This window comes from Solea solea, chromosome 6 (assembly GCF_958295425.1).
Source record: "Solea solea chromosome 6, fSolSol10.1, whole genome shotgun sequence".
Lineage (NCBI taxonomy): Eukaryota > Metazoa > Chordata > Actinopteri > Pleuronectiformes > Soleidae > Solea > Solea solea.
In genome coordinates, this window is record NC_081139.1 from 14148945 (window position 1) to 14174177 (window position 25233).

The 25233-nt window shown below is 40.0% G+C and overlaps 2 protein-coding genes and 1 non-coding gene across 12 annotated transcripts in view; 1 reads left to right on the forward strand and 2 right to left on the reverse strand.

Annotated features, from left to right (window-relative positions):
- Nucleotides 1–46: 46 nt before the first annotated feature.
- Nucleotides 47–120, reverse strand: trnai-aau (transfer RNA isoleucine (anticodon AAU)). The gene has a single exon. It is a non-coding gene; the product is annotated as a tRNA-Ile (tRNA).
- A 772-nt stretch (nucleotides 121–892) lies between these two features.
- Nucleotides 893–8893, forward strand: LOC131460761 (complex I assembly factor ACAD9, mitochondrial-like). Its single transcript, XM_058631538.1, has 18 exons — nucleotides 893–1168; nucleotides 1560–1653; nucleotides 1793–1894; nucleotides 2714–2820; nucleotides 2898–2998; nucleotides 3607–3685; nucleotides 3803–3974; nucleotides 4058–4131; nucleotides 4225–4300; nucleotides 4414–4484; nucleotides 4581–4700; nucleotides 4777–4905; nucleotides 5221–5300; nucleotides 6034–6160; nucleotides 6237–6314; nucleotides 6509–6637; nucleotides 8236–8308; nucleotides 8604–8893. The coding sequence occupies exons 1-18, from the start codon at nucleotides 983–985 to the stop codon at nucleotides 8702–8704; spliced, it is 1899 nt and encodes a 632-aa protein (XP_058487521.1). The 5' UTR covers nucleotides 893–982; the 3' UTR covers nucleotides 8705–8893.
- Nucleotides 8894–12068: 3175 nt separating this feature from the next.
- The window catches only part of iqsec1b (IQ motif and Sec7 domain ArfGEF 1b), a 159691-nt gene continuing 146526 nt past the window's right edge, over nucleotides 12069–25233 (reverse strand). For 9 of the 10 annotated variants that reach the window (XM_058631294.1, XM_058631293.1, XM_058631291.1 and 6 more), the window contains 9 exons: nucleotides 24527–24693; nucleotides 23909–24048; nucleotides 22653–22682; nucleotides 22288–22413; nucleotides 22090–22189; nucleotides 21377–21538; nucleotides 21098–21274; nucleotides 19399–19448; nucleotides 12069–17210 (listed from right to left, as the gene is read on the reverse strand). In XM_058631294.1, the coding sequence (XP_058487277.1) occupies nucleotides 16680–17210; nucleotides 19399–19448; nucleotides 21098–21274; nucleotides 21377–21538; nucleotides 22090–22189; nucleotides 22288–22413; nucleotides 22653–22682; nucleotides 23909–24048; nucleotides 24527–24693 (1483 nt within the window). In that variant the 3' untranslated portion in view covers nucleotides 12069–16679. The remainder of the gene's footprint in view (nucleotides 17211–19398; nucleotides 19449–21097; nucleotides 21275–21376; nucleotides 21539–22089; nucleotides 22190–22287; nucleotides 22414–22652; nucleotides 22683–23908; nucleotides 24049–24526; nucleotides 24694–25233) is intronic. The other variant, XM_058631301.1, reaches the window with a different exon arrangement.

Here is a 25233-nt window from a genome sequence, read left to right on the forward strand (position 1 = left end):
AACAACAAATTGAAAAATCAGAACTGTTGCGATGAAAAACAGGAGATGGCCCGTACGGGGATCGAACCCGCGACCTTGGCGTTATTAGCACCACGCTCTAACCAACTGAGCTAACCGGCCGATGTGTCACATGGAAAATGGACACACTATAGAATACAACAACCGGTCATGGAAAAAAGAAATAAAAGATTGAAATCTTCAACACGATAATGTACATAAAATAAAGCCACGGTAGTGCAGTGGGTGAGTGATGAGTGATTGAAAATGCGCTGCACATAGATGCGCTGTATGTAAGTGTGAGTGAAAGGGTGTGAATGGGTGAATGGCAAAACGGTAGTGTACAGTAGCTTTGAGTGGTCATCAAGACTAGAAAAGCGCTATATAACTACAAACCATTTACCATCATATTTTATTTACCGATTGATTATCTCACCACACAAACATGTAAACCGTCTGTTGTGACTAACTAGGAGAAACTGATGCCGAAACTTTGTTATACTTAAACTTAAATTGCATTTATTTGCATAGAGTCCACATTCTGTTGCGACGTCACTTCCAATACATTTTCCATACAAAGTCTTTAAACCACAAAATCTCACACAAGTCTTCCGAGCCCAGACAAAAACAGTTTGCTTCGACAAAAATAGCAACACCTCGGTGTGATCAGTGACATGAACTGACATATGTTCTAGCCAGCCTCGGTCTTTACCATATGCTCCCAGGTGTTCAGGAGGAATAACCCCATAAAATACAAAATAATATTTGGCTCATACACCGTCCTCACTCCGCTCGGAGATCCCCGGACGGGCCATTGAGTGTTTTATCAAGGAGAAGTCAGGACATCTCCTTGTGTTGACAACTGCTCTAAACCTGCAGCTACGTCATTGGTGTGCGACAGAACGGGGTGAAAGGTAGCCGCCTGTGTTAGTGTGTCAGTGGTTTATCAATGGAATAGGACGTAGAGGCAGAACTCAGAACAACGATGATGATGAACGCAAACAGACTTGTCGTTGTGTCCAAATGTGTTCAGTCCTGTAAGCGGCTGCTCGCCTGTAACGTCAGACATGCTGGGAAAAAGATACAGCAGGTCCAACAGCAGAGGTTGTTCAGAACTCACTGCAGACAACTGGCTTATGCTAAGGATTTGTTCCTGGGTTCGTTGAACAAGGTAAGGCAGGTTTCCCCCTGATTTCTTAAAACGTTTGGACAAAAAGTAAACGTTCAGTTAGTTCCGTTTTGATATGTGTAACCAAAATGTTGTTCCCATGTGGAACCAAAATCACAAATCAAATTGTACTGTATGTTTGACAGTGTCTCGAAAACCTTAACACTGTGTGGCAGTACAAATAAATCGTATAGTATTTATTAAGAATATTTTGGGACCAAATCTTAATTATTTTATGTTAAAAGTTTGCAAAATAAGAATGTTCACTGGGTGTAAGAGTTAGACCTGAGACATGCTGTCATTACAGCAAAGCTAATTTTGCAGAAAAGTGTCAGCCAGTGGACTTCATCTGCTCTAAGAAGCTGGTACATTAATTGTCCGGTTTCTCCTCTAGGATGAGGTCTTCCCTTATCCAGAAATTGGAAAAGAAGAACTGGATGAGATCAACCAGCTTGTTGCCCCAGTGGAAAAATTCTTCAGTGAGGAAGGTGAGAGAGAAGAATACTAGTCAATGTGTTGAATAAAAAAAATTAAATATACATATACTGTTAGCAGTCCAATCAAAATGCGGCCGTCATGATCCTGACATCTGTTTTGTCGGTGACTGACTTTATTTTGTGATTTCAGTTGACTCGGCGAAGATTGACCGTGAAGCCAAAATCCCTGAGGAGACTTTGAAGGGACTGAAAGAGCTCGGGCTGTTTGGACTCATGGTTCCCGAGGAGTATGGTAAAAATCACAGCAACATAAATTTGATTAAATTCATAATGGCCAGTATATGAAGGAATTGAGGAATTTCTTGACGACTGAACAATTACCTAAATGAAGGTGTTAATGTTATTTGTGCTCTTTGCTCTCTGCAGTTTTGATTGTTACCAGGATCGACCTAATGTACTGATCTCTGACAATGTGAGATTTGTACATATTGCAGTAGAGATCAACGAACACCACAGTTACAGAGGCTTGAGGAAAAAAATTGCACCTCTTCACTTTTGCACACTTTATGGTTTTATAATGAGTTCATATGCGCCAATTAATCTACCCTAAGATTGAAAATTAACCTAAAGATTAAAATATTAAAGGAAGAGTTAGGCATTTTTTTAGTGGGATTGTATTATTAGGTTGTTTATAGAGTTGATGTCTTAGATACAGGGGGCTGTGCACTGCACACACCCTACCTGGCTGTTAGATTTAAGTTTTAATCTCAATTTTGTGTCACTTTTTGAACTACACTCTCTCTGCACCTGACGCTATTGAGTGACTTTAACTATTATCTTATTTATTTTCTGAATTATTATTCTGAAATCAGCCATAGTCAGTTTTATTGCTTTTTATTAAAGGGATACGTCGTCATCATCCTAAAAATTACCCCTGAACTTTCTTGCAGGAAGTTAGATGAGATGATTGATGACAGCGCAGGACCAGTTGTTCCCCTTATATCGTGGCTTGATGCTATCTTGTATCCCTCACAGCCATGTCATCAATATTAATAAATGTTAAATTTGCTATATCCTGCTATGACCATGTCTCTCTGTCTATCCAACTCAGGCGGTCTTGGATTGTCCAACACCATGTATGCACGGCTGGCAGAGATCACCTCATTGGACGGCTCTATCGCTGTGACACTGGCTGCACATCAAGCCATCGGACTGAAGGTAAAAGTAATGAAACTCAAAGGTTTTAGTCTGTGATTACTGTACCGGTGACACTGATGTCGTCCTGTGTGTTTCAGGGGATTCTGATCGCAGGGACTGAAGCTCAGAAGCAGAAGTATCTGCCCAAACTGGCCTCTGGAGAACACATAGCAGCCTTTTGTTTGACAGAGCCTGGAAGGTAAACACATTCAAGTCATTTGAACTGTCCTGTATGCACAAAATGCTGTTAAGCACAGCCAACAGAAAAGGTGGTCCTCTTAGCCTGATATTTTATGTTCTAGCACACCATGGGATGTCATAGTGGTTCCTGGAGTGGAGACCTATCGAATGTGTCGAGTGCCTTTATAGCACTCATTATGCAAAGGTGTTTGTTTAAGTTTAACTAAAAGACGTAAACATTTTGGAGTAAAATTTACAACTGGGGAGAAGACTTGCTCTCCAAGAACCTTATGCAAGGTACCATCATATGAAAATATGTTTTTTTTTTGAGGCACAGTAGATTTTAGATAAATTGTTTTAATGATGTAAAAGCCAATTTCAATCTAGGTCGTTTCAGTGTCAGAAAAACTCACATGGGTAATGAAAACTTTGTCCAGGCCCAGTGTAAGACAATTAAAATTTTGAACACTAGTTAAATGAAGACTATTCTGTTACAACTTAATGTTTGAAGAGTCTTAGTAAAAGATATTAAAGGACATTGCCAACTATGACTGAGCACTGCATGATTGCATGTGTAGATTGTGTCTCAGTATATAGATGCATTCATTTACACTCTCATCATTTTAGTGGAAGCGATGCAGCTTCCATCCAGACCCGTGCCACCCTGTCTGAAGACGGCAAACATTACCTGATCAATGGCTCCAAGGTGAGAGGAAATCCCGCTGTGCAAACCATAGATCTGGCCTTTTTTTGACAAAGTAATATCCACCCTCACTGTTCTTGTGGCCTTCATCTTTTTCTGTCTTTTGATCTGTGCTGCCAGATTTGGATTTCAAATGGAGGGATGGCAGATATAATGACTGTGTTTGCCAGGACGGAGGTGGTCGTAGATGGCGTTAAGGAAGATAAGATTTCAGCTTTTATTGTGGAGAGAGCTTTTGGAGGCATCACCAGTGGCAAGCCAGAGGACAAACTGGGCATCAGGGGCTCAAATAGTAAGGCTGAGTCAAATAATGGGTACTTGGAAGAGTCTGTGCTTTTTAATGTAATTTACATGGAAACTCTCTGACCTTTTCAGCCTGTGAAGTGTCCTTTGACAATGTTCCTGTGCCAGTAGAGAATGTGATTGGAGAAGTTGGTGGTGGATTCAAGGTGAGCTTTTTACAGTCATCGGTGCCACACTTTTTTCACATACCTGTATCCGCACCTGTATGGTTATGGGAATGTTTGCTTTGTGTTGGACAGATTGCCATGAACATCCTGAACTCGGGGAGGTTCAGTATGGGCAGTTCATCCGCTGGGATGATCAAAAAACTCATAAGTATGTAAAAACTCCAGTACCACAACTGGAGATAACTGAGCAGGTGTATTTTTAGGCTAGCTTGTGTATTTTTTTATAACAATCTAAAATCATCTTTGTTCAACTTTCTGTAGCGATGACGTCGGAGTACGCAGCAACCAGGAAGCAGTTTAACAAAAGCCTGAGTGAATTTGGTCTGATTCAGGTAGAGACGACTCTCCCCTCAGAGGAACATAGTGAATTATCTTTACATCTCTTTCTGCTCAGTAAATAATGCGTGGGCTTTGTTCTGTCACTGTAGGAGAAGTTTGCTGTCATGTCCCTGAATGCGTTTATTATGGAGAGCATGGCGTACCTGACCGCGGGGATGATGGACAGGCCCGGGCTTCCAGACTGCTCTCTAGAGGCTGCAATGGTCAAGGTTCGACAGCTTCGTCACTGACATTATTTCATGCAAAAAACAGTGTAATGATGTGTATTCCCTGTTTTGTGTTTAGGTGTTCAGCTCAGAGCGGGCGTGGATTTGTGTCAGTGAAGCTCTCCAGGTCCTCGGAGGTCTGGGTTATACCAAGAATTACCCGTATGAGCGCTATCTCAGGGACTGTCGCATTCTGCCCATCTTTGAGGTACTGTGATATTGTCGGCCATTACAATAATTTGTCTTCCTTCTTCCATTTCCTCTATGTCTATGAGATGCTTGACTATTTTGTTGTTGTTAAGGGATAAAAGTTTGTTCAGTATTTGAATAAAAATACTGCAGCTCATGAGACATTTGAATAGCTGTGTCATAATCCCTGAGAAAAGCTTTTTTCACTTTTATAGATGTTGAACACCTGAATGTGAAAACATGGTGTGGTGTTCATCTCCATCATACACATTATAGTATAATAAGTGTAAGATTGTTAGTGTTTAACTTACTGTTTTTCTTGTGTGTTTTTCAGGGCACCAATGAAGTCCTGAGGATGTACATCGCTCTCACTGGAATGCAGTATGCTGGCAAAATTACCACATGGAAAATCAAGTAAGTATATGATGGATGGACATTTTAAAACTGTGAAATAAAGTCATTTAATATTGATACTATAAAAGACAGCACTGTTCACACACTAATGAAATGAAGGATCTTTCACGAGCAATCCCTTCAACAGCTACTTATAGTTTAAGCAAAGTGCAGTAAATATAATATAAAAGTAAATGAAAGCAGTATTTACAGATCTCCTCAATGCACTCGCACACTATGTTTTCTAGGTTCCTATCAGGTTAGTGTCTGATTTTATAAACTCCAAATTTTAAAAAGTCACATTTAGCTTTGTGTTGCTCATTGCTAATTCAAGTTCACCAGCTAATTTCTAACTTTGTCTTCTGCCTGGTGCTGGCCTGTTTGTTTGTATACAGATGATTTTAAAGGCTACAAACAATGATCCTCATTCACCAACTGTTCTTCTCTTAAAACCAACCATTCTGTCACACTGTTTGTCCTTGTTTCCCCCTCTGGGAAAATATTGATGTCCCCTTTAATTTAAAGTTTTTGGTTGTTATTCTTAATTCTAAAAAAATTCTCAGACATTTTTCCGACATCTAAGGTAAAAGATAAGTTACTAAGATTATTTTTAAGCAAAATAAAAGGATCTAATTTTGTCTGGCAGTAATATTTTTATTCCCAATCTTCATATTTATCATCACAAGGTTATGTAATTCATTTAAAGAAAATGCTTTTGCTTCAGCCCTAAGTCTTGTTTCTGCTTTGCCTCCAGTGAAATTAAGAAAGGAAACGTAGGTCTGGCTATCAGCATGTTAGTCAAGAGAATGATGAACAAGTTTTCGAGTTCGGTAGACCTTGGTCTGACAGGAAAAGATGGCGTGGTACATCCCAGCATGACAGTAAGGAATCGGTCTCATTTCTTCTTTAAGACTTGTTTAGTTATTCAGCGGAGGCTCAACATTGTTCTTTTTGTAGGAAAGTGCAAAGATGTTGGAGCTGAATGTCACTCATTTTGGATGGACTGTGGAGACCCTGTTGTACAGATTTGGAAAGGTAACATTGGATTTATATTTTTATGTTCTCAAAATAAAAAAATAAAAAATAGAGCTGTGGGACTTTTTTGCTCAAATGTTTTGAATAAACAGATTTATGAAAGGCATGCTGAAGTAGAAGCAACTATAATCTTTGAAGTCATAAGTGATGGATGTTTGATTACATTTTTCTTTCTTACACATTGATGTCGTCAGACGATAGTGGACGAACAGATCGCCCTTAAGAGAGTAGCAGATGTGCTCATCAACCTCTATGCCATGACAGCTGTCCTGTCCAGAGCCAGCCGCTCCATCACCATCGGCCTCAAGAATAATGACCACGAGGTGTGTACAGTACACACACATTAATTCATTCATTTCCTGGACACACACACAACCCTAACTCATTTATTTACCAATCATTTAGTTTCCAAAATTATTTGAGATCTTTTTATTGTGATATGCCTATAATTACATTTGTGAATATTGATGAATTTTGTTAATAGCCAAATCATTACATGATTTGTTAGTTATTTCATAATTGGTCTCAATTTATAATTAGTCGACAGTATTTAAATGGTTAAGAACACCCTTAAATACAGTTTTTAAATCAACATGGAGTTGATAAATAAATTTTTACTTGGGTGTATCTAAAGCAATATCTATTATAAACAATATAATACATTCTATTATAAACAATAAATCAATAGCTTACAGTATATGCAGCTTATACATTTTAAATAGAGGCTTGATGTGAAGCAGTGGTTTTAAAAGTGGGTTTTAGGGACTATTGAGTGTCTGTGACCCATTGATTTGGGGTCCACAAAATAATTAGCAATAAATTATAAATTGTATACGTTATCTGGCAGGACTACCTGACAGGATGAAGAAATATTCAGATGCTTTCTTGACTGACATGACACTGAGCTAGAACAGACATGTGGCTATGTTTTAGAAGTGTACTGATGATGAGAAGTTTACTGTACAAATAAATGCTGTCACCCCGAAGATTATTACTACACATTGTGTGCTGCATTAGCAGGCACTGGCAGATCTCCACTCTGTTTCAAATGCAGCCTTGACTGTTAATTGTGTGAAATATTATTGCCTTTGTTCAGACAATTTTGCTTGAAAATAGATTTTGAACATGATGCTTTGAAACGTTGAGAGTTTTTGTTTCTTTTTGATGGTTAGGATGGGGTTAAAATGATGTTTAGGTTAGACAGGCAATAAGGCTTTGTGGTTAGGCATGCATTTGAGTACTACTACTGTAATACTACAGAAAGACAAAGGGGCCAGGGAATTACATTTGACGACAAGTGTCCTCACAACAATAGGAAATACATATGGGTGCATGTGTGTGTAATCAGAACCAGTAATTTAGAGCAAAACAAATCCTCAAGAGTGAGACATTAAAGAAGGCACTGGATGCTTTGTCTCGTCGTCTTCTGTGTTTCAGATGTGCAGCTCTGTCCTCAGGCATCAGTGGTCCACTCATGTTTCTGTGTAAAGCTTACAGTTGGATCCTTTTCTAACTATTTTCCATTCCCAAGATAGCCGGTCACTTCTTTTAGTGGGACTGAGATGATTTGCTGAGTCACACAAGATCCAAACCATGATCATAAAAAAAGTTTCAGTCATATGGTATAGTTCCACTGTGATTCATAAACTTTGTAATCTTTACCAGTTGAATGTCACTTTATCCCATGGTCAACCAGAAATTGCTAATGTGACAAATATCTTTACAAACACTGACACGTTTTGTTGATGAAATTATGTTTTTTTAGATAAATATAGAATAAGCGAATGTTTACAGTCGTCTGTCTTCACATTTGAATTCACTGAACACTTTGAAGTGGCTGCATCAGTCGTTTTCATGTCACTGAGTCACAAATTGTTTGTGTAAAGGTTCTAATGAATGCTTGTGTTGATCATTTTTCTAGATATTGCTCACAAACACGTTCTGCAGCGAGGCTTTCTTCAAGAACAATTACATGATTCATCAGTTGCAGACACGTAAGTCCAGCACCACACATTAATTAGGAACAGCTCCATAGTTGTTTTTTTTCTTTTTACAGCATGTCAGTAGAACAGACTTGCATGTGTTGCAGATTTTCCCCAAACCCAGCATACCAACACTGAAACCCCCGCTGCTTTTTATTGTCACACTGTGTGTACATTGTTGTCTTTTTTTAATAATGTGTATTCAAAGTTATCTATTTTCTCAGACAAATGGGAATGTTGTATTTTGTATTAAATGAGTTGGGGGGGAAAAAAAATGCCTTATAATTCCCATCTGAATATATTGCAGACACTCCCGGCAACAGCGATGCCAACATCAAGAAGATTGCAGCAGAGGTGTTGCAGGACAGATCCTACATCTGCGCTCATCCTCTTGAAGGAATATACTGAACTCTCTCCAGTGACCACAACACCACCAGTGTGTCTCTTGTTTCAACAGACGATCCGCAGTCCTAGGGAATTACTGTACATTAACTGTTTTAGTCCCTATTATTTGAAGTTATTTCAACATTAAATTAAGAGATTTGTGTTCATATTTTCTTATTAACAATGGCCGGAAATATAAAACTTTAAATCTAATCTCATGGTTTTTCTTTGAAGCTACTGTCAGAAAACGTTGTTCTTTTGGCATCTCTCCTTCTTACATTACTGCATGGACACCTTGTTAAGGGGGCATTTATTATGTATTATAATGTATGGGTTTTATGTTTGTAGTAGTATTTACTATGTATTAATGTAATTAGTTATGGTATATTGTATTTACTGTATATTTCTACTTTATCTTTTTTGACATGGTATCTGTTTTTATATTTATAATTCAGTTTTGTTTTTTGCAAATGCCAACATTACTGTGGCTGTATTTACTTGAGAGGATTTATTATCATCATCATCATCACCATTATTAACAACAACAACAACAAAAAGTATGGTACAATGTGAGGTCATTTCAGAAGGATAAAACATTTACAATTCTACACTGAATGCAACATGCTACACAAATAAAGCCATTATATCACATTTTATTTACTGATAAATTATCTGTTTAACCACACAAAGATGTAAAACATATAGCAGTTTTTAAAGTCCGTCGCGTCCTCACTACTCAAAGAGGAAGAACACCTTTGCTGAAGAAAGAAGTAACTTGTAAAACCAAAGTAAATGAGGTGGGTAAAATTTCCTACACCAACTGAACACACAATAACAATGTTGCAAAAGCACCAGGTGGTGGCGCAAATGTGCAAATAAACTGGATCAGGGAGTAACAAATAAATAATAAATGAAAAACAATTCAACAACAACAACTACTACTACTACTACTACCACTACCACTACCACTACTACTACTACTAATTAGTTTATAGGCATTTAGAACATGTGGATATTTTATTACTGTGGATATACTGATCAGATCTCTGTGTTGCTATTTTACATCACTGGTTGAGGTTGATATTTAAAATAACATGCATGTGTTGTGTATTACAGTACATGTGGACTGTGCATACATTTTACAACAGAACCAATACATTAAATGCAGTGTTCTGCGAGGCCCACCATTCTCTGTGGCCAGAGGAAATGAAGTCCTGCGCTGGCCCATCCCAGCTGCATGATGACGTCGTCCTGCTAACAATGATGATGTAGCCTTCAAGGCTATGATCTATTTTTAGCTCCAGCCTCAAGGGCCAGATAGACAAACAGGGCAAACTGTCACTCAGACCACCTGCCACAGTCAGGCGGGCATTCAGCCAGGCATGCTGTGCAAGACTGGGGGAATTAAGACGTGTCCTGCGGTTTTAAGCCTCATCAGCAGTGATGTGTCTGCAGTTGCAGAAGGCTTCAGTACAGTTGGATAGAAAAGGGCAGATTAAAACACAATCATATTTGTGTCACTTTAGAGGCAGGATTGAATACTGTAGCTACTATTATGTCATGTCATGGATTTTTAAGTGGAAATCTGCCTATGATGGACAGAGTGGTCAAATGACTTGTCATGGGGGGTATGTTCAACCTTTGGGTGAGAGGAGCTCTGTCAAACTCAATGATCTTGGCTTAAGTTGTGAGATTGCGACTTAAAGCCACACTGTGCACATTTTGGTGATTTATGTTGTTATTATTCTTCTGCCTCTGTTTGGTCTTTGTGAACAGAAATGATGTATTTTTCATGCTGCTATTTTATCTGAAAACAAGCTCTGTCAAGCAAGACTATCAGACCTGAGTGTTTGTGTGTATACACTGCAAGCGGGAGAAGCACGACTAGGATTTTTGAGTATCTTGTGGGTGCTTCTGTGTGTGCAGTGGTCTTGCTTTATAGTCTAATGTTACTAATGCCTCTGTATGTCTTGATGTACAACATTATATCATCTCCATAGCACTGGAATGTTGCCGGACAACACAAGATGTGTAAACACTAATATACTGAGAGACTTGTGTGGAGCTAAATTAACATGACACTGGTTTGAAAAAAAATGGCAATTTGTTTATAATTAAAAGTTAAAAGACTGCTTAACACCATGAAACCATGCAACCTTAAAAAACTGCTTAATCATTTTGATGGGGAATAGACTAAAATAGGGAGAACTGAGCCTCTTTATTTACCACTCTACACGTGAATCTACGTTCTTGTACTTTGTAGGTCTGGTGAGTGGGTAGGAACACTATAATCACTCACTGCATTAACATGCATGTTAAAAGTCCAATTTTAGTCAGACTATGACAATAATTTGGTTTGTTTAAAAGTACTAAATGTGTAAATTAATGATAGTCAGAGACTCAAACTGAGAGAAACACACTGTGCAAGTTCAAGACTAACACTGAGCAGAGGTCGGTTAAAAACCTGGCAGTCATCAGACATCTGCTTTGACCATGACATAGTGTAGTGGCACCACATCCAGCAAAGGGAACACATTGCTATGAGCTAGCTAATAATAAGGTTAGCCACATAATGTTCTGAAACGCACAGAGAATTATTAAACGATAGGGTGAAAAAACATTTTTTTAAACCCTGTATGTGACTTCGAATGACTTAACGTAGATAACTACGAAAACTCACCCCTTCAGAAGATAGGAGGTTCGGGGTGCTTTTTTTTCATCGCCGCGTCATGTCGTCATGTCAGAAGTCACTACTGTACTGTATGTTCTCCTCAAGGTGTCCAATTATTCTCATGTCCTGACACTCTCTTTCGGCCGTCAAAGAATCCATTCGTTTGTTGTACAGAAGCTCTGGAGAAAGTTTGCATCTACACGTTGTTGCTTCTTCTTCCGTAGCATTTCCATAGCATAGCAGAAGTGAGATCGGCGTGACCAGAAGTCTCTGAAGAAATACAGCCAAATATCTGCGCTGTAACAACCACGATTTAGTTCTTCTGCCATGCGTTTTTCCTTTTCCATCTTCATTCAATGGTGAAAAAAAAAAATTCTCGAAGTAGCAGTAGCAGCAGTGACGAGCCTCCGCAGAAGCGCTGCATATTAAGTAGCCATGTGTTTCCTCAGTGACGTTTCACCACGCCCAACTTGGAATCGGTTCACAGCGAAAAGCTTATGGTTTTAAGACCGGTGTTGTGCCGAAAAGAGACTGCTTGCCGAAAAACGAAGTCTCTTTTCGGCACAACACCGGCAATACTGTGATTTGAAGCATGGAGTGGCTTATTCGTGATTTCAATATGATGTAAAAAAAACAAACAAAAAAACAACAACAAAAAACTCGACTTGTTTGTTAAAGAAGACTAGTCAGATAAAGAATGGTCATTCAGACACAGCACAGGTTTGACAGTATATCATTTTATTTTGCGTTCTCAACATCGTCACAGTACTAGTTTTACATCAATAGGGTTTTTGCCTACTTAGAAACAGAATGCATATTAAAATAAGATCACCCCTCCCTTCCCTTTGACCTCAAAAGTGGGCTGTGAGCACGAGAGAACAGGAGCATCTCGGGAAATAAGTCCGAAGCAGTGTTTTACTGTGTAACATTTGGTTATGATACTTCAGTCAGAAAGAAGCAGTTTGATGATTATGTAAGTATCAGAGGGGAGCAGGAATGCACCTTCAATGTAACTGCAGACATTGAGAAGTGATAATAATAATAATAATAATAATAATAATAATAACAATAATTTACAGACCATTCACATATGTTTTCTCATTCTTTATTTCCCACCCACACATTAAAGCATCTCCTCCCTTTCAAACCCTCTGTACTTCATCGAGTAACATTAGATTTTCAAAGATGGACTTGCTATTTACACTCAGCAACGGCAGCAGCAGCAGCCCACTGCCACGTCTTCATACTGTACACTACAGTGAGAATAGAGGTGAGATGCATGCCAGAGTAGAGTGAGGGACACAGCGGTAAATGAAAAGACACACTAGCAGGCCAGAACTCAACTAAATGTAAACGAGCATCAGTCAGAGAAATCAAAACCTATACTGAACGTTCAGTGTCTAGTCAAGCCTGTTGCTCAAAAGAACAAGAATTTAAAAAAGGAAAGAAAAAAGAAATCGTAGGCATCAATGGCATGCAACAAAGCACCTCACACAGAACCTGGACAGGCTTTACAATAGGTCTTATACTTCCAAAGGAATTGGAGGGTTGTCGCAAAACTCTTTAAACATTATTTGGACAACAAAAGGCTATCAGCATCGAATAAAGCAAGTTTTATTTTCTAATTCCAGAAATACTAATAATGAGATGTTGGTCTGATGACAGAAATAATTAGTAATAAGTCAAATGTAGCACTGTGTTGGCTTGATTCAATTTGGTACCCAACATTTTTTTTTGGTAAGAAACTGATTAACAATCTTACGAATTTGCAGTATTGGCACATAACTAAGTGCTGCAAAAGGAAATATTTGACAGATCTGACACATCCTATACATGGTGGAGAGTTACATTTCTAAAACAGTAACACTTGGAAATAATTTATATATTGTAAGCAAGTTCCATTTGTCAATGATTCATTACCAGGTTATGAAAAATCTCTTAGGCGAGTGTTTATCCTTCTTTCCCCCTGAGTTGCTTTGCAGAGCATTATGTGTTGCAATTATTGTTGTTAAAATTGATGCCCTAAACCACAGCCAGTGTTGCTAAGTATATGGCACTTACTGTGAAGGATGAAAGGAAACCTTGCCCAGCACGACAGATGCTTTTCCCACTATCTTTTTATCTCCTCATCAAGACTCCCTGACCACTTACTACTTTTCTTGTGAATAAGTACAAGTTATGTTTATATGCAGTCAGTGTATTCAAACAATTGTGCAATATTTACATCATTGCTCACTAGTTTTCTGCTCCTCTGCCACTGATCAATGGAACAACGAGGAAGCAGGAAAACATGGACAAAGTCGCACAAACGCTGCTCCACCATGCTGCTACTAAGGGTCAAAACTCCACAGTGCACCTTTAACCCCTGGGACCCCTAGACTGCAAAGCTATGGCTCAGGAGGTAAGGTGGATTGTTCACTGCCCACACAGTCAGTGGTTTGAAACCCCACGCCTCTAGTCCAAAGCATAGTGTAAAGTGCTTTGTGGTTGTTAAGACTAGAATCATCAAAAAATATAAACCTTCTGCCAAGTTATTTGATGGTTATTGGAAACAATGACCCAGTTAAACTTATAACTATGGATGACTGAATAAAAAAAGCAGGATAAACACAAGCTTGTGGGATTTTCTTGTTTGAACTGCTAATGTATAGAACAGTTAAAAAAATATTATGTAAAATATTATTTTAAAGGTCCAGTGTGTAAGCATTACCAGCATCTAATGGCAACACCGCAGATTTAAACAAACCCCTCCACTCACTACGCCGTATACCAAACGCTTCAAGGCGTTGTTCTTCTGTGTTTGCGTAGTAAGCTTCTGCTTCAAAACGTCAAAAACACACTCTGGCTTTTAGGATCTAGGATTAAGGATCCTGTAGAAACATGACAGTGCAAGATATCAGCTTCCAGAAGGGAAGGCCCTTGCCTAAACTACCTATAAGAGGCATCTTGTACAGCTAAGAAACCAAGCTGTTCTATTTTAAAGTGTTTATACACTCATTTTGGGCCAATAACCTCTCTTAAATGTTACACAATGGACCTTTAAAGTAACAAATTCTAAACCCATTATAAAGTGTTATTAGAAGGTGGAATTTTGGAAACTTAAAGAATTTATGAGCCCCGGGATATCACTTCATAACAGTAATGTGTGATTCATATACTCATAACTGTCTGATTTCCAAATGGAGGGGAACATCTGTCATCACATCGACTGTAAAGATTACAGATATTTCTGTTGGCATAGAACTTTCTTTTTCTGTCCAACAGCTGTGTTAATGTCCGTCTTTTTCCGAATGCTACGAACCATGAAACTACTCTCTGTGGCTCAGTAAGAGATACAGATTGGTTAGTCGTCTGGAGTGACACAAATACATATTTGACTCCAGTTAGCCGTAATCAAAGAAGTTGAAACTATTCTACCGTTAAAAATGAACAACTGTCATCAGAAACCTCTGATATAGTTTGGGAATACACAACAGATAGAAATAGCCTTGGAATACATTGTTGCATGCAGTCATTATGTTTGACATTCTTTATCCTCTTGAAAGGTCCTGTCCTTTCAAATCAATGTAGATACTTCACACTTTATATTAAAAGGAAGAAATGACAAAGGACTCTGACAGGTTGAAAAGACAAAACTAACAGAATGGAACAACCATCCGTTTGCAACTGCTCATACACAAACAAAGTAAATACATATTGCACAACTTAAAAAAAACAAAACAAAACAAAAGCAAAGCCACCACATAGCCTTTAAGCAAATACAGACAAACTCCTGCCATTGATATCAACCAAGTAAAACAAGTGCTTTGTGTGTCACTTTCAACCGAAAATATGCTCCAGCAAACCAGCCTCTAATCTGCACACACTACAGATAATGTGCACGGGAAGGCTGTAAACTACATACAATCAGCCATCCCGTAATATGTCAAAAAAGGTGATTGATATAAAACTGACATTTGTGGAGAGAGAGAGGGAGGGAGAGAGAGAGAGAGAGAGAAGGATTGCTGCCACCACCACAGAATGATAATTATTTATTTGTGCACTGTGTCATCAGTGAGGCTCGGAGGAAAAGTCCAATCAGGGGAATAAACAGTACTGTGGGAGTGCACTCAATACTCAGGAGTCGCACAGTGGAACTACAGAGAGGGAAAGGGGACACTCAGCCAGCTGAGAGCTTCCACATTAGGAGAGACACCTGGACACTCCCTGCCAGTCTGCACAGACTCCCTCCATTTCCACGGAAAACATTTAAAAACCTCCTCCTCTTCCCGCAGAACAGACTTTGACAGTCTGACCAGGTACAATATAGAGCATTCTGTATTGTTTATTAAACTCTTAAAAAATAGTGTAAAAAAATAAAATGAGGGCGGAGGAGCAGCAAGTACTGGAGGGCGGACATTCGGATGAATCTGTTTGCTCAGCAGCTTCTTTTCTCCAGAGCAGCAGAGGTGACTCTGAACAGGTGAAGTGCGATGGGTGACACTGTATGCCGGCTGCTGTGCACCAGCCTTCAACGACACAGCTCTAACTCAAAGGCAACCATTTACAGTTGTGTTCCAGTTGTGTTCCTGAACTACCCGACTAACAGAGGCCTTGATTGATTTCTGAACAGTGAAGCTACGCCACCTACTGTATGTATAGTATAATACTGAGAGTTTTAATTGATGCCATGTGTTCCGTAATAATATGATTTATAATAAGAGCTAATATTATTTTACAAAATACTATGCACATTATACATGAAGCAAGTTTTGTGACTAAATTAGTAAATGCTTCAATAATTGGCACATTTATCACTGCTAACAGAGATATCACAGTGAGCTACCACTACGTTAAATACTCATACAGCTACTGCTGAGGCTGACCCTCTGTCTGTCTGTCTGTCTGTCCGTGCTCAGCCAAACCACCCCGACACTAGATAAAATCACTTTGTAGACATAAACATCAAGATTACTATTTACTTTCTGTGTAAAATATTTGTAAGACATTTGATCATGTTACTTTTTTTTCATTAACTGAGGAAGAACAGTAGTTGTGGTCTTTGTGCATGCTCTTGCATTGTTGTCTGTTGCCGCTGAGGAAAGCAGACATGAGTTATGATCTGAAAAGAAACTGAAGGAACAACAGAAAGTAAATGTGCTTGGGTTGAATTAACTGTCTCACTGATAAGTGTGACAAAATATGCTGGAGGAGACACAGAATTCTGGCTGGCTTCACGTCCACAGACAAGTGATGCACAGTGCAACCGTCTCATCAGCCGAGAGCCTCGAAGGAAGAGAAAATTAAAGATCAGTCACAGAGCCCAGAGCAGGGCCCCCCTTTTGCCCCTCACACCACTGTACTGATGCCGCTGTGCTTGGGCTTGGTGCTGCTGGAGGCCTGGGAGGGTGTTGGTGGTGGTGGCGGCCCATGGTGGTGGGAGCCATGAGCAGGGTGGGAGGAGTGGCTCCCGTGGCCATGCTGTGTGTGAGGCGGATATGGCTGCTGCTGGCCATGAGATGGGGGAGGGTGGAACTGGTGCGGTGGGTGCTGCAAGTGGGCTGGTGGATGGTAGTGGTGGTGGTGATGGTAAGGCGGGGGGTTCTGGGTAATTTGGCAGAACTGGGCATGGTGCGCGTGGGCCGCCGTGTCTGTCTCGACTCGGGCCGTGTGGTGCAAGTTGGCGGGATGCGGGGTGTGGGAGATGAGGGTGGGGTGCAGGGGCTGTGGGGTGGGACTGGGGGACTTTACACGCCTGGTGCCGAACAGAGATCCAAGCAGGGAGGAGGAGTTGGGCAGGGACTGGCCACTGTGGCGGGATGGGCAGTCTCGGCTGGAGGGCGTTCTCCGACGCATGTGGGGACTGCTAATGATGGACCCCTAAAAGAGAGAGGACAGTCAGAACAACAGACATGAGAGAAAAGAGTCTACATTTGCTATTCAGAAGGAAACAACACCTCAAGTCACAACTAATTGGACATTTTTCGCTTTTTCACAGGGCAAAAATAACTACACGACCAGCTACAGCTGATCTCAAATCCCATGTGATTGCTTGTGTTGCCTTGTGGGAAAGTCTCCATTTCCTTTTTCTGGTTCACTGCCTTTGTTTGTCTGTCTATGCTAACATCTCAGAGTAGACTGTGAGATGAGATTGTGAGAATTCAAACATTCAAACATCATTCTGTCATGAAGAGACAAACAGCTTCTAAGCCTTCACACTCTCTCTCTCTCTGTCTACCGATACCTCTGTTACTATTACATCTGGTTTCCAGGTGTTGTTTCCAATTTATTGTCATATTGTATCTATTTATTGTAAACTACATCATTACCATCTACAGATGACGGTTCAGCGAGTGAGTTACAGAGAGTACACAGGGTTGTTCAGGGTTTGCCTGACTATGACTATGAACCATCCATTTAATTAAGTATAGTTTGATGTGTCTAGATCCCTACTCAACAAGACCACATAAACACGAGATTTTTTTTTTCCTAGTGTGGGATTAAGTCTAATCTAATGTAATCTAATACAAAAACAACAACATCATTACACGTCTCTTTAAGAGGACTCAGTAAAAAACAAAACAAATGCACAACAAAACAAAGGTTTGTATAAAAAAAGAATGAAGCAGATATTTCAGAGCCATGCATCACATGCAAATTAAACCTAAGCCTAAAATGACTGATGAAAAAAAACATTAGTAGTTATTAGTTTACAATGTGCTCTTATTTCCACTGCACTGATAGAGCATCAAATTCTTTGCTGTAATTCACACACAAAGTTCCAAAGAATACTCCATGGAGCCTCAAATTAATTCAGGCTATTAAACCCTGAAATCTACAGCAGTCCTATTTTACCTTAGTGTTTCCAACACAAATAATTAAATCTACACAAGGGTTGCAGGTGCACACACTTAGTTTGAATACTATGCAACGGAGCTGTGGTGACAAATATACAGACTCTGTCAAAGCGTGACAAAGAAATGGGTGGCACATCTTTGAGGTTTGAAACTATAAGATCTGATGTTTGGTTCTAGTGTCTAAAAAGCTAATAATAAATACACTCAAGAATATTATTTTTTAATATTTGCCCTTTTTTTTTTAGCAGAAAGTAAAGGGCTTCGGGCAGAGAAGCACAATGGAAAGTACCGAGAGATGTACTTTCACATTGTTTTGGGTTTTTTTGGGGGGTGGAATTTGTTGGCAGTAAGAAAAATAAAGAAAAAACTTTAAGTTCCTAGTCTGGCAACAGCTTTGCATTCAAACTCACGCAGGTGAACTGGAACATTTAAGCTTGTGTCAAATTACAAAAACCCAGCTAACTTTTACCGCATTAGTAGTACTGAAAAAACCCGTTGAACACACTCATTTCTTCTTGGTCTGCTTTATTTTCTCATTCCCAGTGCAACACTACTATGTACATATATCTTCTCGCTGTTACCTTAGCCATTACTGTAAACCAATCGGATCATCTAGACTATTGATTTAAAGTAATTTGAAGTAAAATATGCAAAATAGTAACCACTGTAACATTTTCACTGGGCTCCATAGTTTGCAGTCAAACATTATGAAATCTCAACCTGAGATCTGTTCACTGTTTAATGCTGGTGAGGACGTGCGTCAATAAAAAAAAGAAAAAGGAGCAGTGTGAGTCAGTCACGCCAAACTGAGAGCATGCAGAAGCTGGAAGGGACATTGCACAGGTGGGGGTACTTAACAGTGTGAACAGAAAAAAGAACAACAACTTTAAATGTAGCCCATTGAACATGAGAGGGATGACTCAAAGGTGAGAGTTGACGACATCAACTCAGAGCTGCCCTAAAGTGAGTCTGGACCAGTATTACTCGAGCCATGCTGTGAACGTGAAAGGGTTAACGTGTCAGCCACAGCAAATCATTCCTGTTCAGCCCAGCGCATGCATAGTGTTCACGGTGCTCACAAACAAAAACACCATTAAAGCAGAAAAAAAAAGTCACCAATAAAAAGAAACAATAATACACAGACTTGTGTGTCTAGAATATACAACATAAAAAGTCAGAGAACAACTCGACGTCAGTTGCATCCAACTTACTTCCATATTGCTGTCTAGTGATCCTGCACTGCTGCGTCTCCCACGCTTGCCTGCCCAGAACATGTAACATGACACATTAGACACAGAGAAATCCCTTTGTCTAGGAGCGGAAGCTGCTAAACTAACACCCTAAGGTGACAGAAGTGGCACAGGACTTACTACAGGCAGACTGTCATGATGACAGAGGGAGGTGAAAAAGGACTGAAGGAAAGGAAAGAGGCAAATCACTGCTACAGCTCCACAACAAGGTCAGCCGTAACTCTAGTTTACTCTTTTCTTTAGGTATCTACACAGCAAATGAAGCCACAGTTGACAGCAGACACTAAAGAGATGCCAGCAATTTATTATTCAACACCCATTAATCCTTAGGTTTGTAAATCTCTGAAAGGGATCCCAATAGAGGACCATGCAATAGTTTTGTCCCCCCCACACCTCTCTCGTCAGCCCTCTCATCAAAACTCCAAAACACGGGAAGTTAACCAATGGCTATCATTTCTCTGCCGTTACGGTTTGTTGTAAAGACTCTGGTCATGCACTGTAAGAAGACAGACAGGGTGTGTGTGTGTGCAGGAGACCAGGTTGGTTAGAGACAGGAACACAGCCAATCATTCCATGAAATGACTGGTCATGTTTAATAGACTATTGCAAGGACGACAGCTACCAGCTTGTTATTCAGACAACTTAATTCACTGGTGGCTCTTGAAACGTAAAGAGAATTTCCACAAATAAGAACAGACAGACTCTAACTTTAAGAGGGACGCTTCAAAACAGACACATGGTATCCTGAATACTCGTTCCAAATACTACATTTACCATCATGCAACAACAGCATTTTATCTGGTGCGTTTAACTCCAGTTTCTGAAAGGACCTTTCTGTTAAATTAGGTGAAAGTAATCTGATTACATCCCTATGACATCAATACGGTTGCCTTCAACTTCACATGATTAATCCAGAGCCACCATGCCACAAGATGAGCAGTACAATTGGAACAAATTCCCTTAAAAGACGCGATTAATACCAGTTACCGTCAACTGCCAAATTCAAAAATTAAATTTCACGGATGCGGTGCAATCCTTGAACTGTAAAAACACTGATGTTAAAAAAAATCTGAAAGTGAATAGACTCTAGTATAAAGGCCAACGCTACAATTCTGTCTTACTTAAGGATCACCGACCAAAAGCCGCTCAGTTCATTATTTTGCATTTCCTCGCTATTCTAAACCCAGTGTTGAGGTCGCTGAGTGTTTATGCACAGCTGCTCTGCACTGTAACTGGCCACACTCTGAATCAACCGCACAACATTAATTCCTCTTACTGCTAAGATGCTCAAATTGATCACGATGACCTACATAGCACGGCTTCCCCTACCACTGTTGACACAGGATTATTACTTGAAAGCCTCTAGTAAATAACACCTTAGTCCATGAGCAAACACACACATCTTTATCATCCTTGCTTCACTGGCCTCATGACTCAGAGATTCTCAACAAAGCAGGTCAGTTTGGGCGACCAATCTGTCAAATCAAAACTGAAAATGAACCCAGTCTCTTCCAACTTTCCAAACCCTTAAGCTCCAAAAGGAGTAAATAATATTATAATAATAGTATACCAGCCTTCAGCAGCTCAGGTAAACACTACTTCATCTAGCTGAAGAATGAGACATGTGAGAGTGCGTTACCATGGTAATCTTTGATTTTACCTGCATCCGAGAGGTCTCGCAAGGAGCTGCTGAGGGCGCTCCTCTTCAAACCCTCACCAATAGCGTAGCTGTCATCAAGGCTCGCTCGATTCAGGTTGCCATTTCCCGTTTCCTTCTTTAACCCTGAACTCTGGGACATGCTGGGCCTCACCACTCCCTTCTGCTTTTCTAGTTCCGCTGTGCAAAAGGAAACACGCAAGAAGTTGACATCCAGGTGTCCATTTACAATCCAATGCAATGCATCAAGGTGATAAAACAGAAAAGGAAACTCTGGCTCACATTCTATCCGATACTTCTCCATCTCTTGAACTTCAGCAATCGATTCGCGCAAATCATCGGTAAATTTTTTGCGGTCCTGAGGATTGGGTGCGTTGAAGTTGATGAGGACTTTGATGTCGGCTCCGGGAATGGCTGAGGTCAGGCGGACACCATTGGGATAATCTGATGAGAAACAATATCAGCACTTACACACCTGGGCACACACATAGACACACCACACAATGGGAGTCTATAGCCATAAATGTTGTTTTAATGAAGTTAAAGGACATGAAGTTAGGCTGGAAATGCCAAACCAATTTGAGTTTGTGTCTTAATTTTTTTAATTTCTAAAGGATATTATTATGGTTTGCTGAACACAATGCTTCTGGGTGCACCTAGACAGATCTACAACCAACTGATAAAAAATGTGATGTAGCACAGTGCGTCGGAAAAGTCTCTGGAAGCAGTTTAAGTGCAGTTGTTCGATTTTCTGTTGGAGAAAATACACCATCCAATTACACAGATTAATACTGATGGTTTAGCAGATTGCACAGGCCTTGACACATCATCAGCAGCCATCTCTGTTATTAACAAAATGCTGCAGTGTCATTCCTTCCCTAATTGAGACATATATCGCGATCAAACTGATTGGTCTCAGGACAGTCACACAGACTTCTCGGACTCATTCGTCTGAAGCGTACAGACGTCTACATAAACATCTCCAGGGCACTTACACTGATTCTCAAAGAGCAGCACTTGCATGCCATAAAGTGAGAAGGACTGCCGGAAGCTGTATGTCACCGAGTTCTTCTTCTTCTGGAAAATTTTAGTCACCTGTGAAAACGGAGCATAGCGTTTAATGTGGTTCAGACTCTCTCAGTGGGATGTCTTAATGTGTTCCCAATGTGCAGAGAGAACAACATGTGCCATACCACGAGCAGGTCATTAAAGAGGAAGATCTCCCTTTGGTGAACCCCCAACTTTTGTGGTTTGTTGGGGTCGGGAACTTCAAAAAGTCTGCAGTAACAGACAAGTCGTCGGTGGGGTAGGGACAAAACCTGCACACAAAGTGTATCATCATTTCTGAACCATGTACAACCCACAAAGCTAGCACCTTTTTCATAACGCATCTGTATTTTTTTTACAAAGGTTACTCTGAACAGTCAAATACAACAGAAGCTCCTAAACTTTTCAGCTCCTGACCCCCAAAATAATGGTGTCACAGACTAAGAACCATTATCCACCCCACTATCCCATTGTAACCATTGATGTAGATAAACAAAAAAGAAATACTTACACATCCAAGACCATGGTGTAAAGTGCCAATCTATAGAGTAAGAGATAAATAAAAACATGCATTTACATGGATTAGTAGACATATATATAAAATATATATGTATATAAAATACAGAAAACAGGATTTATGAGAAAACACTGCAGATACATGTCAAGGTCCCTTGGACTTTTGCTGATTTGTCTTGCTGATATGATGAACAGGGTGACAGATCTAAGTGAACACCTTTGAGATTGTGGGCTGTGAGGATATTAATCATATTCATTATTACAAAGCTCATCAGACAGCCCTTTTCATTTGCTGCCTGCAGGGTAAAAGACACATTACAGTCAGAGAGCATTAAGCTCTCCAGGCCCGAAGAGTTTCACACTCTTTCTTTTCTCTTCTGTTTTGCAGGAGGTTGAAGTGTAGAGAATGGTTAAGCCTGGACTCATTTATTTTAGTTTGCAGTTTGGTTATGTATGCTCCTAGATTCAGGTATTAAAAAGGGCATAGCAATGTGGTTCTCGAAGTAAAAAGGAACTCAACTCTGAATTTACTCACATACTGCAGTGCCGCACATATTTCTCTTAGATTTGAATCATCAGCCGTAATATTGTAAATGCCCAAGGTAGACTCATCAATAGCTAAAAGAACGTAAAATGATATGTGTTTCTGTGAGAGCCACACGTCCTAATGATATCAACTCCACATTAAGAAGAAAACATTTTATTGATGATGTCAAGGAGAAATACTACACCAAGTACAATCCTCAGGTGTAATAGCAGCATCTCTGTTCAGTGGTGCTTGCTGTTACCTTGAGCACAACCTTGAAAACCATGTTGGTTTGTGTCGTTCATGGATCTAATCATTATGTAATACATTACATTTACCACAGAGCAGCCATGACTCTACTTTCTAATATGCTGGAAATGCTATATGCATATATAAAGACATACATTACAATATACTGCAACACTATTTTGGTTAATGTAAAGAAAAGGGGCAGTGGAAGGGATCGTTCATAAGATTTATGAGATTTGATCCTTTATTCATAGAATAATCTTATACACACTCCTGTACGTTCCTCAAAATCAAATGTGTAAATGGTTTCAATTCATCTTGTAGCTACTCGGCCTGGTTCCAGATTCAAAACGATTTTCTGAAACGTCAGTGGAGAAAATGAATGGGAACGTAACTTCCTGAACCCGAGCCATTCTAAAAGCACACAGAGAGAAGCTGTCATATCAACGGCAACAGCAGTCCAAGGCCAAACTTACCGGCTTTTTTCCAACAATGAGCTTTTCCACTTTTTGAACCTGAGACACGTGGTCTTCATTCGTCTTGAGCTCCCGCTTGCGAATCCGCTCATATATCCCGACCAACATCTCTCGAGGGATGTCCTCCCCATCATCCACCCCTGAGGATGAAAGAAAAAGAGAGAGGGAGAGGCAAAAAAAAAAGAAAGGGATTAATGATTAACTCACAGTTTTAATGCGAGTTGAGGAACTCCTGAAATTACTTACATACACATTTCTCACAGTGTACACAGAAATGTCCTTCACAACTCATTGAGGATGAGTATTTCTTCTCCACTCAATACTGTACTTTAATTGCTGATATTCCAATGGGCAGAGAAATGGTTAGCCATGCTGCAAAGCCCCTCTTAATACCCACAAAATCTGCTCAGGGCAATTAGACAGTGCGTCACCTGAATAGAACTGAAACTCTTCACTATGACATTCTCCACCTCCCAAATCTCAAAGGACCCTTATTTATGAAGGCAAAATGCATTGACAAAACTCAGTTTGAGGTGACTACATATGTTTTGTGCCTCAGGAAAATATTGGGTTTTGTGTTGGTAAGCTGGACAAGGCAGAGAGAGGGAGTGCAGTTACCTCGAAGGTTCTTGACAAAGTCCTCCAGCTTCATCTTCCTCTCGGGTTTGACATTGGGGCTGTACATGTCTGTGTTGAGAAGGATGATGGCAAAAGCCAGGATGAAGATGGTGTCCGGGTTCCTGAACTGTCGCACCACACCAGGGTTGCAGATGCAGTAGCGTTGGCTGCAAACAGGATATTAGACACAGTCAAACTGAGTTCATGTTTGATAAGAAATCACAGATTCATTGAAATGTCAAAAAAAGTAGCTGTTGACTTTGTTAGAAGCATTTGGCAAGCTGCAACACACATCTGACTGAACAAGGAAGACAAAAAGTTAGTCAGGGCACAAGAATGCATCGCTATGTCTGTTTTTAAACGTTCACTTAAGTCTGGACATGTTCATGAAATCGTCCAACACAAATTCCAACAAAAGCCACATTTGTTTTCGAAAAATTCCTTGTGAACCCAACACAGCAAGAAGAGCTCATAATGATTCAGGACAAGCGTCCTGAAAGTTTCCTGCCTCCTACAGTATGCTCAAGCCTGGTGCCACACCCTGTGTGGACGCTGCACACAACAATCTCCTACTGTAGTGAATGCGTCTGGCCCAAAAAATGTGATGTGAACAGTATTTTTAGTAATTCATGTCTGCAAAAAAGCCCATGAAGACTTTTCTTTGGGACATAATAAATCGGTAAGCTTCCTGTATGTTGATTAGTTCC